Source organism: Cololabis saira, chromosome 12 (assembly GCF_033807715.1).
Source record: "Cololabis saira isolate AMF1-May2022 chromosome 12, fColSai1.1, whole genome shotgun sequence".
NCBI classification, from domain to species: domain Eukaryota; kingdom Metazoa; phylum Chordata; class Actinopteri; order Beloniformes; family Belonidae; genus Cololabis; species Cololabis saira.
Genome location: NC_084598.1, coordinates 13,923,192 through 13,940,658, shown reverse-complemented (window position 1 = coordinate 13,940,658; position 17,467 = coordinate 13,923,192). Strand labels below are relative to the sequence as shown.

The window sequence follows — 17,467 nt, the reverse complement described above, 5'->3', positions numbered from 1 at the left end:
TTTACACTGTTGGTCTTTAGTGAGGAGGATTCTATTTACTCTATTTGCTGTTTTTGGATTTACGTGTTAGATCAAAGTGTTAGAAAAGCAGAACATCTTTCCAGATCTCCAAGTTTATTAGATAAGACATTTTGGGATTTTCAGATATTGATTTTCTAAACCGTTCCTGTAGCAAATATAGTTTAGAACAATAATCCCTATTTAAAAAGAAGAAACATGACAAATGTTTTATAAATCTTTAATCTGAAATTTGATGGTGGTTATGTAGATGTTAACCTCAAAATATGCTTTAGAGGACATACAAAGAATCAAAACTGTGATACCATCAGACCCTTGGCATAGACAAACATCCCACTAGGGCAGACAAAAAAAAAAACAATACAACTACGGGCATGCAAAAGTAAACTGAGATAGGTAAAAGCAAACAAAACAAATAAAAAAAATAAATAAAAAAGAGCAAAAGAGATGTTGGGATGACTCAAGCAGCTGTGTGAGTTTTTAATCTTAAAGACACATTTTCCTTTGCAGGGCAAATCTTTTCTCATTTTATAAGATGATAAAAAGACAGGGGTGATCTGGATCATACATCTATAGATGTGTTCATTTGACAGGTTCCAGATAGATTCAAAGACTGTCCTTTAAAGGTGAAGGACAAGTCGGGGGTCTTGTTGCAGCTTCTGCTTAAGAGCATTGTATTTGTCATTTGCTACCTTCTCGTGCCTGTAACAAACACACACACACACACACACACACACACACACACACACACACACACACACACACACACACACACACACAACATATATATAACAAAGATCTGTTTTAAACACTCGTCAAGTGTGTGTGTGTGTGTGTGTGTGTGTGTGTGTGTGTGTGTGTGTGTGTGTGTGTGTGTGTGTGTGTGTGTGTGTGTGTGTGTGTGTGTGTGTGTGTGTATACCTGTTGATCCGAGTCTGGGTGACACATATTTGGCGTGTTTTCTCAGAACAGAACCTCTGATAATCGTCTACCGCCTGCCTGGTCATGGTGAGGTGGTTCTGCTGGTACCACTTCTGTTTCTCCTGCAGCTCTTTTGTCTCCTAAAACACACATTTATGAGACCATATTAAAGGGGATAGAGGTATCTGAATGCTCACTGTGGTTCTCACATTTACTTTGAATTATTTCACTGCAAACATTGTGATCACAACAATTTCCTGCTTTCCTGCATTCCAGGCCTGCAGTTCTAGAGCCTTGTTACTCTGGTTTCCCACAATTTTATATTGCACATGTGACTATCGACTATTGATATTTGACAGTTTTTGATGCAATGTCACATGAGCCATCAGAGATGACAGGTGTCCAGCTTATGCATGCACATTTGTCCTTTATGACCTGGAGTTCCTCCAGATTCCCTGAATAGTTTCATGTTATATTGGGTGTAGACTGAGAATTGTCCAATCTTTTTTTGAGGAACAAAACATTTGTCACATCTTGAACAAGATCATGAAAAAACCATGATCTGAACAATCCAAGACATGCTACTGTGAAGCAGCATATCTGCAGCCCTGATACTGAACTGTCAACAAAGTTTTTTGTCTATACTATGTACAACTTGCTAGCAGCTGCTGCGTATGATGTCATCAGCTCAGTTGTTGCTAGGCAACATACACGAAACCCGTTCCCACACAGAGACGGCAGCAACGGCATGACTGAGTGTGACAGACTGTAAAAACTTCTGCCACCCAATGTCTCTCTCCAGCGGTTCACCGTACACCTGGTGGGGGGAAATCAATTCCTTTATTTTTTCAAGACGCAGGTAATTGCTCTAATTGCAGAAGCTCTGGTGTCTTGAGCCCCTCTGGTACCAGCTGTTGCTGCATATGAAGAGGAACAGTTGATCACATGACTAGATGCAGCTGCTTCAGCCTCCAGCGGTACAGGCCCCTGAACTGCTGCTCCACAGCTCCCCTACAGCTGAGCTCTAACCACACCACCACGACGTATACATGCTTAACCTTTTCATAGTGTTGCTGCATGAGTTTGGTCTGCTCCATCATCCTTGATTTAAACTCAAATAGGCAACACTCGTAGAGCTGCTTGGCCTCTTCAGGATTCAGAGTCTCTGGGTTGCTGAGTCGGATCAGAAAAGGAGCCAGGGGGTCCTCCATGTCCTGCAGCTGCCTCGGCTCCTCCTGCAGCAGCAGAGACGTGATGTTGTGTGTCTGCTGTTCCCAGACTGAATTATGTGTGTGTGTGTGTGTGTGTGTGTGAGTGTGTGTGTGTGTGTGTGTGTGTGTGTGCATATCACCAGTTCCTTCTTGTTTTTGTGGGGCAGTGCAGCTGCTTGGTTTGGATTCAGAAGCTCAATGTCCCTCTCCTGCTGCTCTCGGCAGGCCAAAATGTCTTTGACCTGCTCACATGAAGAAATATTAACATTAAAATTAAATTAAAGTTCTCAAATATTTTATTAATCCCCCAAAGGAGCTTAGTTGCAGTAGTCATGATTTCAGTCTCTTTAGAGAGTCATTGCTGTGGGCAGGAAGGATCTCCCATAGAGGTCTGGAGGATCTCCAGTAGCGGTCTGGAGGATCTCCTGTAGAGGTCTGGAGGATCTCCAGTAGAGGTCTGGAGGATCTCCAGTAGAGGTCTGAAGGATCTCCTGTAGAGGTCTGGAGGATCTCTTGAGAGGTCTGAAAGGTCTCCTGTAGGTCTGAAGGATGTTCTGTAGAGGTCTGAAGGATCTCCAGTAGAGGTCTGAAGGATCTCCAGTAGAGGTCTGAAGGATCTCCAGTAGAGGTCTGAAGGATCTCCAGTAGAGGTCTGGAGGATCTCCAGTAGAGGTCTGGAGGATCTCCTGTAGAGGTCTGAAGGATGTTCTGTAGAGGTCTGAAGGATCTCCAGTAGAGGTCTGAAGGATCTCCAGTAGAGGTCTGGAGGATCTCCAGTAGAGGTCTGGAGGATCTCCTTTAGTGGTCTGGAGGATCTCCAGTAGTGGTCTGGAGGATCTCCAGTAGTGGTCTGGAGGATCTCCTGTAGAGGTCTGGAGGATCTCCTGTAGAGGTCTGGAGGATCTCCTGTAGAGGTCTGGAGGATCTCCTGTAGAAGTCTGGAGGATCTCCTGTAGAGGTCTGGAGGATCTCCAGTAGTGGTCTGGAGGATCTCCAGTAGAGGTCTGGAGGATCTCCAGTAGTGGTCTGGAGGATCTCCAGTAGAGGTCTGGAGGATCTTCTGTAGAGGTCTGGAGGATCTCCAGTAGAGGTCTGGAGGATCTCCTGTAGAGGCCTGGAGGATCTCCAGTAGAGGTCTGGAGGATCTCCAGTAGAGGTCTGGAGGATCTCCTGTAGAGGTCTGGAGGATCTCCAGTAGAGGTCTGGAGGATCTCCTGTAGCAGTCTGGAGGATCTCCAGTAGAGGTCTGGAGGATCTCCTGTAGCGGTCTGGAGGATCTCCTGTAGAGGTCTGGAGGATCTCCTGTAGCAGTCTGGAGGATCTCCAGTAGAGGTCTGGAGGATCTCCTGTAGAGGTCTGGAGGATCTCCAGTAGAGGTCTGAAGGATCTCCTGTAGAGGTCTGGAGGATCTCCTGTAGGTCTGAAGGATCTCCAGTAGAGGTCTGGAGGATCTCCAGTAGTTGTTGCTGAATCACCTCCAGAGGCTTGAAGTCACTGGCTCTGATGCTGCTCCCCCAACAGGTTTAACATCAACACACTTTTTAAGTTTTTTCTTTCACGTCAAATTTACAATATAGTTGTCATCATTCGTGTATTTCCTGTATTGTCCAACAGCTAAATAAGAATTATTCAGGTACACTGTTATATGTGGTAAACCCTTGGATGCAGTTACCTCTTTCAGGGAACATTTGATCTGGACAGCCTTCCTGTCCTCTTCAGTCATGAAGAGGACAAGCATCCTTTCCAGAGTCCTGGTCTTAATAACTTGCTCTGGCTGGTCTACCTGAACACACACAACACACGCACGGAACCACCCAGCAGATACACACACACATCAATGTTGTTATTAGAGGGCTGTATGGACGCAGCTCAGAGACTTGTTACTCTGAACTGATTTGAACTGTGAGATGATCCATTAATAGTGGGACGTGATCTGACTTATTGTGCTGTCTATACCTGGAATACGTCATCCATCGTCATCCGGTAGCCTACTTCTGGCTTTGTGAAGCGTCTCTTTGAGTGATTGAGACGGTGATCCATCATAGACCAATACGTCACCTTGATGCGTTTCGGAGGCAACACGAAAACTTGGCGTGCCACGTCTTGATTGGCTGGTATGGATGCGTTCCTGTGGAAACACTCCACCACTTTCTGAAACAACACATGAGCACGTGTATTGTATGTGGTTTGTGATTGTAATGCCACTTGTATGTCCCTGGTTGTCCACATCACCTGTCATGTTTAGATACACCTTTTTGTCAATGTTAGGTTTTGAAAGCAGGTGTGTCATCCTGAATGTTCATGACAGGAACTGGTTAACCTGAAGATGACTTTAATATTCGGCCATACATGTGTCTCACATTGTGAATGGGCAGTGTCAGATGGCAGTGGGTGGAGTACCGAAGGAAGCCCCACTCCTCTTTTTGCATCTGCACTACAGAAATCAATATTACAGGAATCTCATCAGTTCGCCAGTTTGTCAGTACTATGAACACGGTTCTGGCCAACTCCTGGTAAACTCTTGATAAACGTTCCCTGTTCCTGCTCTTCTGTCACCCAGGGTTCCTTTTCTGGACCAACCTGTATTTTTGATCTGCTCTTTGACCCCCAGTTAAACTCAGTCTATTTGTTGAGAACCCTTTTCCTTATTTGTTTGTCCCTTGTCCTTACTGTCATCTGGTTCTGCACCTGGGTTCTACTAGATTTAGTAGTAAAACCTGTTCCTGAATGACCACAGAGGAACAGAGACTTTAAATCTGGGGCTTTATCTAGCTCAGGGGTCTGCAACCCAAAATGTTGAAAGAGCCATATTGGACCAAAAACACAAAAAACAAATATGTCTGGAGCCGCAAAAAATGAAAAGTCTTGTATCAGCCTTAGAATGTCTATATTAGTTAGAACTGGGTCCTCGGCTGCAAATGCATGCTGATGTCTTTCCACGTGACTCTTTTTGTTACGCAAATCTACGGGACAGTATTGGGGCCTGGCAGGAGAAAAATGAAAATAATATTTTAGAGGAACAGGATTTTTTTTTCATTATGCACTTTGAGAAAAAAGTCAATGTTGAGAAAATGTTGAAATGTCGAGATTAATGTTGAAGTAAAATTTCGAGAAAAAAGTCGAAATGTTGAGAGGAAAAAAGGCAAAGTTTTGACTTTATTCTTAAAATTGTATTTCAACATTAATCTCGACATTTCAACCTTTTTCTCAAAGTGCATAATGAAATAATGAAAAACCAATCTTTCTCCTCTTCAATATTTTTTCTCCTGCATGGCCCTGATACTCTTCCATAAAAATCTTCGTTAACAGAAATGTAATATTTATTCTACACATTTTTACAGCATTGGAAAACGTTAAGAATGTTTGTCATGTTTTCCTACAGAAACCATATTAAAACAAAAAATATATTTCCCTCCCCGATCGATTTCCAGTTTCAAACATTTTTGAAAAAGCTGCAGGAGCCATTAGGGCGGCGCTAAAGAGCCGCGGGTTGCTGATCCCTGATCTAGCTGAAGTGTACATTGACACTTAATTGTGACTGATCTGTCGCCCACTGGCTGGTGGTTTATCACTCTAGTAGAGTGAGCACGGCCACAGAAAATAGTCCAAAGAGGTATCTTGTCCCCCTCAGTATCCACAATCCTCAGAGAGACTCTGCGTCTGGTCTGATGGTGACACATTAAGTCCTACAGAAGGTCACTGTGGTTACTCAGGCTGAAGTTTATTTTTGCTCTCCTTTACATCTGCTTACCAGAACATTCAGAGTCTCCAGCCCGGTGACCTGATGACTGAGGTCCACAGACTCTACCGGCCGATCAAAGAAGACGTGTCGGTAGCACAGGAAGTCGCTCCGGCCCTCGAAGAATTCCTTCATCTCGCTCCCTAACAGCACCCTCCGAACCAGGTTGTGGAAATGAGTGCTGCTGAAATGCATCTCTCGCTCGGTGCCGCCTGTTGTCAGGGACGTCCATCTGTGGACTGTGCAGCAGAAACACACCACCAGGAGTCAGGCTGCATCACATGTTCAACAGAAACAGAATATGTGCAGTTGATAGGATTTTTTAGGGTCAGCATCAGCAGCAGTCAGTTTACTAGATGATGCATGATGAGCTCAGTGATTCACTGCAGGCCGGAGCCGATGCTTTGGTGCCAAAGTCTCGTAAATATTCTTTTATAGTTAATTTGCTTCTGTCACATAAAATTTCAGGCATATAGCAGGAACAGCTAGTAAAACTGTTTCAGTTTCAGCTCAGCAGTTTCCCCCATCAGTGTGGAAGTTAAGCTGCTTTTAAGACTGTCTCGTTTTCTCTTTATCATTACTTCCTTCGGCCTCTTCGTCACCTCTGCCACGGTGTTGAGCGCCAGTTTCATCTTGTCAATGCGTCACCAAGTCCCATAAAGGGATTTGCAGTTGTCACAACAGAGGACCAGAGTTCAGTGTTCCGTCCCAAAACTGCTCTGGCTGGTTTTTGTGAGTGAAACCTGGACAACACTTTCTAGAAGACAGTGTTTTGCCTTTTTCGTTCTTATTCCTTCTCCTTCTTCTTCTTTCAAGTGGCAAATGAAGTTGAAAAATAACTGACAAAATGCTACATTTAGTTCTTTAATATTAACGGTTTAATTGTAGTTTGTGTTCCAAACAGGTTTGTTCGGTACACACCGGTGTTTCAGGCGACTTGCTCAGGCAATTTCCCTTTTTCAACATGTGTTTATAGGGTCCCTTGAGAGAATTGTGTACACTAGCGGGAAGGTAGAAAAATGAAGAATGAGTGTATGCACCCCTGCAAGAGCCCTCGGGTTTACCTTTTAAAATGCCCCACTAGGCCAAACCATTGATGAAATAAATTTAATTTTTTGCAGTAAAATCACCTCAAAAACCGAGAACTAAAGTTAATTTTCCTTCAAGTCAAGCTTGTTGGGATTGTTGTGACCTGGATGAGTCATTTCATGAACATACTGTCCTGTGTTAATAACATAATAATAAGATAAATACTCCTTTATATGTGTGTTATAGATTATTTCAGCTGAATCAGCTGTTGATTACCTGTGAGATCCTGGTTTTGGGTTGACAAGCGTCACACAACTAATGGACCAGATTCTCTAAGAAAAGAAGAGCTGAAACTACCTCTCAGTATTTTGAAATATCATAGTTGCCTGATAAAAATAAAGTTTTGTTAAACACAAACTAAAAAGAAAGAAGAAAGTGCTGAAAAATAAGTCACCAGTCAATCCATGATCCATTCTTCGTCCTTATATTTCAGGTTTTCCTGACTTTATCTGGGTTTATTTTGGGTTCTGTTGCAACAAAACAGCTAAAGATCATCAGGATCTATTGTGCACTTGCATTTAAAGACAGTGCAAGGGTACAAAAGATCTATGCAAGCATTTCCTAGGACTGTGCTTGTGTGTAAAGGTCAGCTGCAACGGCAGGAGACTTACATGAAAGGTGGAAGCATCCTTTAAACCTGAAGCGTTCTGAGGTGAAGTTTTCTAGTTTGTTGAGCTCTCTCTCCTCCAGGTTGTCCCTTCTGTGTTTGTACTGCTCCTTCACCACAGCGACTTCAGTGCCTTCAACACACATGCACGTGAGCCCGGAGGATGATGGGAGCTGTTAAACTATATTGGTACCAAAGCAATGATACTTACAGTCCTGGTCCTTGTACGTGGTCAGTCTTTTGACAAGACCATCTGCGTTCAGACATGTTGCGTATAGTTCCAGCTTTCCTTTTTTGTACCAGGTCACCTTCTGTCCCCCCTGCCAGCTCATCTCCAGGTCTGAGTGACGAAAGTGAAGCAGAGGTCCAAGAAAGGACAACTGGTTAACCAGGGACAGTGTTCAGAATAAGCGAGGGTCTGTCCGTGTTCCTGTCTCTACAATGACCCTAAATTAACTTGTGCATCTTTTACCTTTTTTTGAGATGGTGATGTTACTGATCCAGGATCTCGGCATCTCAAAAACTCTGGGCTGCTCCTCCTTCCTGAAGGAGGCGCCGGCAGGAGCACCCAGATATTCTGTTTCCTGAACAATCAAACAAAATAAATTGACTGTTAATAAGTTACACAGCGCAAGAGCACCGGTGGTTGTGGAGACACCAGCAGCGCTCCTGTCATTCTGTTTTTTGAACAACATGCGTACATTGAGTATTTCTAATCCAAGGACACGCAAGCCAAAATTCTTGAAAGAAAAATATCGTTTAGCAGATAGTATAAGCAATGTAGGAGGAGGCTTTTCATTTGGTGAGGGATGGCTTAGCTCAGTCGGTTTAATGGACACAACTTGGACCCCCATAATAATTAGGGTTCAAGCAGAGTCGCAGCAACAGGGGCCCATGGTTGATTAACTTCAATAGTGCCCCGCGTGGATGAAATGTCACCACATTCGGTGGTGACTGAACGAATATCAGATGAATAAACTGGGTTTTCTTGAAACCCGGAACCTGTAATTGTACATCAGAAAACCTCGACCACAGACCTTAAGGGCCAGGCTGTCCTGGTCATCGGCCCATAACTTTCAGAGTTTGACAAATCGTTCTTTTGTCATTTCTGTCTGGAGATGATACACAGTACATTTTGTGAGGATTGAAAGAGGCATCTCAGAGGAGGTTGCATTAAATCTTAACTGCTGGTGCCTAGGAGCCGAAACCTTTAGTTCTCACTGGAGAGGAACAAATCTGGGACTGTGATTCCCAGTTGGAAAAAAGTACCCAAGCTGTCACTGTGGTCTGAACTCATATAGGTGGCAGTTGATGGATGATGGATGGATGGATGGATGGATGGATGGATGATGGGTGATTTCAGGGGACTGCTTGGGCCCCTAAAAGGGCACAGACAACAAGAGGAAGAATATCCTGCAGGACACATTCAGAGCCAATTAAAACATCTGGAAAATGGACCAGGTGTATCCTCATATAGGTCCAGATGGTGGTGTATTCGTCTGTGTGTGTAACCCATCTCTGGATACACACAGTTATGAGTCAGATGAGTCGGCTGTGTTTGTGCTGGTTTGCTGACATGTGACCAACATGGCACTTTCATAGTTCTTGCCTGCATTTTAATTCTCCCTGCATATAAACATCTACCACGTAAACACAAACAGGCTAAATGCTTGCTTTGCACCCAGGGAAAGTCATTCATTAATTACCTCCTTAAGTACCTCCTCTTCATTGATGTTTCCCATCATCTTGTCCTCTTTGCCCATCATCTTGTCCTCTTTTCCCATCATCTTGTCCTCTTTTCTCTTCAGGACATCAAGCTTCAACTGCTTCATGCTGACAGCCCCATTCAAGACCGGCTGCCACATATTTAAATCCTCCAAGTCAAACCTCATCTCCTGCGCACACATGATAACACACGTCTCATACATCGAGTTCTGTTCAGAAACCCCACATTGTTTTCACTGACAGAGTGTCAGAGCTGCCGTGGACTCACAGCGCAGCCGTTGCTGCAGTCCTGCAGGTTAACGTAGCAGTTCAAATTGTTCCACACAGTTTCAATGCCCAGGAAGTTGTTGCTGTCTGTTGAGTAGCTGTTCCCGGTGAGAGGATCGATGAAGAAGTTTTCCTCCACACTGTGGCTCCCGGACAGGACCAACACCCAGCAGTGTACCCGCAGGCCATGCAGGGACTCCACAAGCCGCTGCTCACCACCCTGCTCAGGATGACAAACAAAGAGGGATTCAATTATGTGTCTTTAACCTTTGTTTGAAGGATTTTTCTTTCATGTGACGCAAGTATGATAAAGATCTGTCAAGTCTCCCTCGGTATATTTACTCTTATTGATACTGTGATATACGGGAGGATACGAGGACCCAGGTAACGACGGAGGCGGGAGTAAAAAGTCATTTGTTAAAATAAAATTGATGCACAGGTAGAAACAGATTTTCAAACTAAAACAGAAAGTGAAATATCTTAAGGGGAATATAAGATAAACCAAGACTTGATTAGCCCGGAAGATGAACAAAGCACTCCATTTCAAAGGAGAGAAAAAAAGCTTGTTTTACTGTGTGAGAATCTCCAGAAGATACAGGATGATGACTTTACAAGATACCTCCACCAGGAACAACTTAAATAGCATCTCCATCCTGGGAGAAGAAGTGGAGGTGTGCTCATCTCTAACAGTCTGGACTGGAGACACAACTCTTATGCTGTGTACAAGAAGTACTTCCAGGTGTTGCTGTGTACGTCCTGAGGATGTAAATGGTTTGCAGTTCCTCTTGGTCGGAGTCCTGAGCTCCCACAGGTCCAACATCTCTCAGCAACCTTTTCTCGTTTCTCGAGAACTAAGAGACTGCAAAGACACTACAGCTGCAGCTCTTTGTGGTTTTATAGAGAACGGATCACGGTACCTCTTGTTGCTTCTGTTTCTGAGGCAACACCGCTCCAGCGTCCTGCTTCATCTTCTCCTGCGCCATCAAAAACAGACTCTTCAGGTCCGTCCGAGGCTTCACTTTGTATTTGTTCTGCTCCTGTTTAGACGTCTGCACAAACACACACAACAAAGCAGTCAGCAGAGTGATGGACGTAAAAGTGAGATATGTGAATACACAAAAACAAAACAACTCAGAAGAAGCTATGATCCTTACATGTACATTGACTTGTATTTCTTTGCCGGTGATATACACCCATACACACATGTTCCAAGACAAGTTGAAGGGAGGTTTTTTTCTGCAAGCTTTCTTAAAGTTTTAGGTTCTAAATCTTGTGTTTTTCACTTCACAAATACTCCACAAATTATCTGTCGAGGGCATGTCTGGACCGCAGGCAGGTCAGTTGAGTCCCATACACCGCTGCAGCTACAGTATGTCTTCGTAATGTGTCCAAAATGAAGAATGTGTGAGCAACCCCGGGAAAGACTGCCTTTAAATCTTAGAGTACCTTTCTGCATTAACGCTGAAGCGCTAGTGATCTTTATCAAGGCCTCGTCAACCCGACATCGTCACAGATCCTGGCTTTTGGGCACCATCAACTCAGAGACCCTGAGCCCAGAGATGTTGATGTTGCTTTAGGTTATTATAAAGCTTCTTATCCTATTTTGGATGATCACTCATGACCTCTGCCTGGCCTGGAAGGTCACGAGTGACCTCCGAGTGATTGGAGGTCATGAGGGACCATCTTAGACTTGTGCAAATGTTTAAACACTGAAATGTAAAGAACACTGAAGTGAACTCCAGTTTCACTTCATTAATATTATTAACTGTAGACTTTACTTTTTTTTTTTTTTAATTTTCAAGGATTTTCTTGCATGTTTGTTAATAAAGTGGAGGTCTATGGAGCCAAATCAGGGCCAAAAGTTTTTCTAATTTGAAAATAAAATTTGAACCTGAAATTTTTTTTTACAGTTTCAGTTTTATTTTTTTCAGTATCAGATCTTTTTTTCAGTTTCAAATCTTTTTATTTCAGTTTCAAATCTTTTTTTCAGTTTCAAATCTTTTTTTTCAGTTTCACGTCTTTTTTTTCAGTTTCACATCTTTTTTTTTCACTTTCACTTCTTTTTTTTTCAGTTACAAATTTTTTTTTCAGGTTCAGACTTTTGGCCCGGATCTGGCGTGGGGGGCGTGGCATCAACTGAGAGGGGCGTGGCATCATGAGTGACAGCAGAACAGAGAAGGCGGGGGACGTTATTCAGTCCTGTTGCCTTCAGGAAACGTAGGTTGCAGAAGTTATCAGTAGAAGTATGAATCAACACTGTAGGCTATACATTATATTCACGTGATTGGCAGTGGAAAAAACTGATATTAGTGACACATTTCTGTTTGAAAGGCTGTTTTAGACCGTACTTGGCACCAATCGCAGTATAAAAGCAATAAACTATGCCAGACTGTACAGTTCAACAGCCACACTTTAAAGTTTGACATTTCCCACATACTACCAAGTACGGTAGAAATGTGTCACTAGTATCCGTCTTTTCCACTGCCAATCACGTGAATATGGTGTATACAGTGTTGAATCATACTTCTACTGATAACTTCTGCAACCTACGTTTCCTGAAGGCAACATGACTGAGGAACGTCCCCCGCCTTCTCTGTTCTGCTGTCACTCATGATGCCACGCCGCTCTCACTTGATGCCACGCCCCCCACGCCATATCGGGGCCAAAAGTCTGAACCTGAAAAAAAAATGTGTAACTGAAAAAAAAAGAAGTGAAACTGAAAAAAAAAGATGTGAAACTGAAAAAAAAAAGACGTGAAACTGAAAAAAAAAGATTTGAAACTGAAAAAAAGATTTGAAACTGAAATAAAAAGATTTGAAACTGAAAAAAAGATCTGATACTGAAAAAAATAAAACTGAAACTGTAAAAAAAAATTTCAGGTTCAAATTTTATTTTCAAATTAGCAAAACTTTTGGCCCTGATTTGGCTCCATAGAGGTCCTCCATCCATCCTTGCCCCTCAAAGTATCAGTCTTTTATTAACACTGCTTTTATATCAAATCATCACTGCCACCATCTGTTAGAAAACTTCTTTTTTTTTCACCTCCATACGTGCATTATTGCAGCTTTATCAAAGCGTTGAAGGCCTGAAATTGAGAAGAGAATTTTCCTTAAAATAATAAACAACGTCCACGATGTCCAGTATTGTGTTGCACCCACCTCAGTGTCGGGCAGACACTTCTGCAAACTCTGGTCAAGCTGACACATCTCTTTGATGGCGTAGCCGCTGACGCAGTAGGCGTCGTAGTTGAGGCCGAGCAGCAGGCTGCACAGCAGTGAGGCAGACTCAAAACAGTTGGCTCTCCGACTGCGCAGCACCGAGGTGGAGGACGACAACTGCCTGGGCTGGGACACACACACACACACACACACACACGTCAGGTAGAGAAACAGTAATTATGAGAACCTTGAAACAGCTGCGTTGCCCTGAATAATAATCATGTTCTACGTGCAATACATACAGAAAAGGTGAGATAACAGTAACTGCCGAGTTGCATCATGGGGAATGTAGTGCCGCTTTTGCACTAGTATCGCTTCTCCTCGGTTCTACCCGTTTTGCGCTTTCGCACTAGGGCTGAGACGGGTAGAGCCGCTCCAAGTCGATACTTTTTTCTGTAACCATTTCAGTGAGGTTCTATAGCGGGCTGAGCAGGGACTATTTCTGAGGTCACCACCCTCCTCGCCACCGATTGGTCGGGGGGCGGGGCCGTCACCACCCTCCACGCCTCTGATTGGTCGGGGGGCGGGGCCGTCAAACGTTTGAATCAGGAAGCGGGAGTCAGCGCGAGGGGACTCGCGGCTCGCGGCGATTTTATTATAAAGCGCAAAACGTCTGTTTGGTGATCCAACTCTGAGGTGCAGATGTTCACAAACCTGGTGGCTGTCGAGAAAAAATTTAAAAAGCGATGTAGACGGGCTGTTTTTTTCTCAGCCGCTCCCGGCTCCAGCTGATTTCTCATCTGCGCCGACATGAACAAAGGTGTTGCGCAATCGAGTACGTCACAGCAGCTTCACCACAACCCCCCCACTTCTCCCCTGGCAGTGCGAAAACACACGTGTGGAGCCGGGACGAGCCGCGCCGAGCCGTGCCGTGCTGAGCCGATACTAGTGGAAAAGTGCCATAGGATTCAGTGGTTTTCATGAAGAAGGTTTTACAAGACAGAACAATTCTTCCTCTGTTATATCTCCCAACTTTCTGACTTTACCAGAGATAAAATGAAATGTTTTTCTAGAATCTAGCAAACCATGTCAATCTCATTTCCAGGTCGGGCCACACCTGCATCATGAATGACAGGACCGGTTGTGGCAGTACTCCACCTAGGGTGGAGAGTGGCTGTTTTGAATAGACAGTTAGGAATTTAAATCTCTTATGTGAAGTCTGAATTGGCCCGCAGACCTTGAGTTTGACATGTGACTTACAGGAATGAAAACATCCCAGAACTTGATCCTTTTTACATTATGAATCATGATAAACCATATAAAATCTGTCACAGACTGATAGAGATTTGTTTGATCAAAGCAGTCATCCGGGTATTCTGGTGTCAATAAAAAAAAAAAAAAACACCTCTTCTGTTTTCTGATCTCAACGGGGAGTAAACGCATCCTGTACAGAATCCCTTTCAGACAAACTTCCATTACATGTACCTTTATCAGTCATGACATTGTGAGCCACTGTGCAAAGTACTCCAACAACCGCTATGCAGAAGTCTTGTTCATTCTTACAAAAACATTTTTCAGTGCTAACTGTGGCATTCATGCAGCTGGTGGGGAAAAAATAGATAATCTGGATAAAATATGTTCTCTGTGCTGCAGTTTCTTCTCTGACCAGGTCCTCAGGTGGCTCCAGAGGGTTCAGGGACAGGAAGTCAGCCACAAACGAGGCGCATCCCTTCCACTTGCAAAGTTCTATGTGGCCTGTCATCGTGGGCCGAAGAGTTGTGGACACAAACTTCTGAAATTTACAAAACACTGTGTTCAGATTAATTATGGAAATAGAAGTTTCTCAGAGAGAGAAAATAAACAAACAATATAGAAGAAATAGAAATAAAAAGGTGAATGGACTGTCATTGTTACCTTGACACCACATTCATTTACGGGACAGAGCAGCAGTGATTTGCGGTCAGGAAACAGGACAAAATACTGACGCTGGAAGATTTCTGCCATGGCCAACAGTCGAAGCTCATCAGCAGAGTTGACCCTATAAGACTCGGGGCTGCTGGGGGATGGAAGGAGAAGAACTACGTCATCACAGTCATCACTGTATCTTTTTTTTTTACTGTCTAAAAGCTGTCAAACACTACCGTTGGATTTTGGCCAGACGACATCAGGCTAACCTGACATATACATCAAATCCCTCATTCTAATTACCCACGGTTGTTATGGGCTCAACTACCGCATCATGCTCTCAGGTCTTCCAGTTGGATCTTCTCTTCATTTTTATCCATCAATCATTCAAATCATTTAAGTGCACCATCAGGTGCTTTTCATAACAAGTTACATCTTCTAAAATGTGACACTTTGCACACAATGAATCCTATTTTGCCGACTTATGTGAACAATCAGTGAAGGATCAAGTCGGCAGAAAAACAACCCACGTGTTCAAGAATGAGATCAAAGTGATTCTTTTAATACGAGTTAAAGAAATAAAAGCACATGGGCTCAGGAGTAAAAGAACAGTTCATTAATCCAATTAAGCATAATGTGTCCTTTACACAATAGCCAGTGAGTGCACTCACCTTAACTTCCATATGTTGCCATTGAACGTTAATTAATGGAATCATTGATTCATGTGTTCATTGATTGTTTAACAGCATGTTGACAAAATTAAAATGAAGATTCCCAAGTCTCCAAAATAGCCTGAAGATTTTAAGTGTGCAATAATACCTGATAACATTCGGTATATTTCATGTTTGATAATGTCCGTCATTGATTCTCCTGCAGGAATGTGATCGTTTGTATGTCGACTGGATAAGAAACTGATTATTCACTCACTTTAAAACTGATAAACAGGGTCAGAATCTCAGCAGAGGTTAAGCTCTGAAGGTGGTAATCGGGTTTATTATGAGGAGAAGGATTAAACAGATGTGTACATGTGAGATACACTCTGTTCTGAACAGGCACCGTTTAAGTTGATCAGCATCAGTGAAGATAAGAAAGTAACGATGGGAACAGATTTGTGTGTTTGTGTGTTGTGTGATGCTCACTGAGGCTCCTGGGAATCTGAAACGTGGGCACTATTAGGAGTCTCCTCCAGCCCTGTCTGCTCTGTGCCGTCCTCCTCTTCCTCCTTTCTTTGGGCTGGCTCCCCATCAGCAGACCCATGTTCAGGCTCCATCTTACACAAAGATTAAATGTATATTATAACAATAATTATTCAATTAACTTCAGTTAAAGCCAATTCAGTTAAAAAAATAACTTATTTATCCCCAAAGGGGAAATAAATAATACTAATCAACAAAATTAAATTAAAATTCAAAAACACTTTATTTATACCCAAAGGGAAACAATAGATGGATCAATAAATTAAGCATCATAATCACAATATTTATACCGGTCCGATAGGAACCAGATGATTATTCTAGATGTAGCCTATTTATATATTGAAAAAATATTGTAGCGTCCACCAGGACGTGTCGGAAAGACGAGAAAGCGTTAGCCAGTTTAACAGATGTATTACCTGTTACAGAATGGGTTACTGTTGGCCGTAACCACGCCAGAAACAACTAAAACCGCGCTGAGCTCGCCGCCGTTCAACTCCGCTACACTGACGCTCCTGCCAACGAGCACCGACCAACCGCCACACGCATGCGCACACTCACAACTCCCGTGCTTACCCCACCTCTACCTGCGCTCTACCCACAGGCAGAACATCTGAACATGACATTACTAAACATAACTGTACATTACTGCAGGGTCGCTACAATATTTGTGATACCTTAAGTGTTTATACATCGCAAAAATGAGGTAATTTCATGATTCAATAAAGGGCTTCACGAGTCAAAAACAAAACAAGCAAACGCTCGTCTGCCGAATCAGAAACCAACTTATTTTGTATAAATTCAGACAGAAAAGGGAGTCAGTTAACTAAATAAACGATTGATAAGCCTTCAGCAAACTTTTACTTTTTACTCACCAAGTGTGACATAAACCTAGTGGCTTCTAGAGATAATTTCTTTCTCCAAGGTTAGTTGATCCGCCGGTAATGAACGTTAGTTACAACGAAGGACCGTTTTCCGCTCCGTCACCATGGTAACGGGGAAACGAAATGACGTGACGTCACGGTACCTCCGCGTACCGTTGGAGGAAAGACATTTTTACAAAGGACCTTGAAGAAGTTAAAGCTTGTAACCTAGCAGCAGTCTAATGTATGGGCAGAAATATGTGCCACTAGAAACTGAATTTGAATAATTTATATTTGAATTTGAATTGCTCAACTTGAATAATTTCATCGAAAAACTGAATCTGAATCACATAATTTGAATTTGTATTGTTTAATTTGAATCATTGCATTGAAAAACTGAATCTACATTCACTTCTCACAATTCAAATTCAGTTCTTGTAATTCAATTTCAATTTTTTGATGAAATTATTCAAGTTGAGCAATTCAAATTCGAATATAAATTATTCAAATTCAGTTTCTAGTGGCACATATTTCTGCCCATACTAATGTCTCATACACTAACCGCCCACTTTATTAGGTACACTTTGCTAGTACCAGGTTAATCCTTAATCCTTTTTGTAACAAATCACCAGGACCTGATGGCTTCCCTGCTTACTTCTACAAACGCTTTTGGCCCATTCTTTCACGACTCTTGAAAAGACTCATAACTGAAATAAAACAGAACTCAAACCTGCCAAAAAACATGAATGCAGCTACAATATCATTGCTTCT

The 17,467-nt window shown here is 42.8% G+C and overlaps 1 protein-coding gene across 1 annotated transcript; it reads right to left on the bottom strand.

The window, feature by feature from the left end:
* Nucleotides 1-326: 326 nt before the first annotated feature.
* Nucleotides 327-16,351, bottom strand: ccdc135 (coiled-coil domain containing 135). Its single transcript, XM_061734788.1, has 18 exons — nucleotides 16,253-16,351; nucleotides 15,780-15,910; nucleotides 14,650-14,791; nucleotides 14,402-14,527; nucleotides 12,736-12,921; nucleotides 10,495-10,626; nucleotides 9,579-9,797; nucleotides 9,292-9,480; nucleotides 8,058-8,169; nucleotides 7,797-7,925; nucleotides 7,590-7,718; nucleotides 5,902-6,128; nucleotides 4,107-4,301; nucleotides 3,823-3,933; nucleotides 2,291-2,392; nucleotides 1,998-2,174; nucleotides 940-1,079; nucleotides 327-720 (listed from the first exon to the last, which is right to left on the bottom strand). The coding sequence occupies exons 2-18, from the start codon at nucleotides 15,908-15,910 to the stop codon at nucleotides 639-641; spliced, it is 2,529 nt and encodes an 842-aa protein (XP_061590772.1). The 5' UTR covers nucleotides 16,253-16,351; the 3' UTR covers nucleotides 327-638.
* Nucleotides 16,352-17,467: the final 1,116 nt, after the last annotated feature.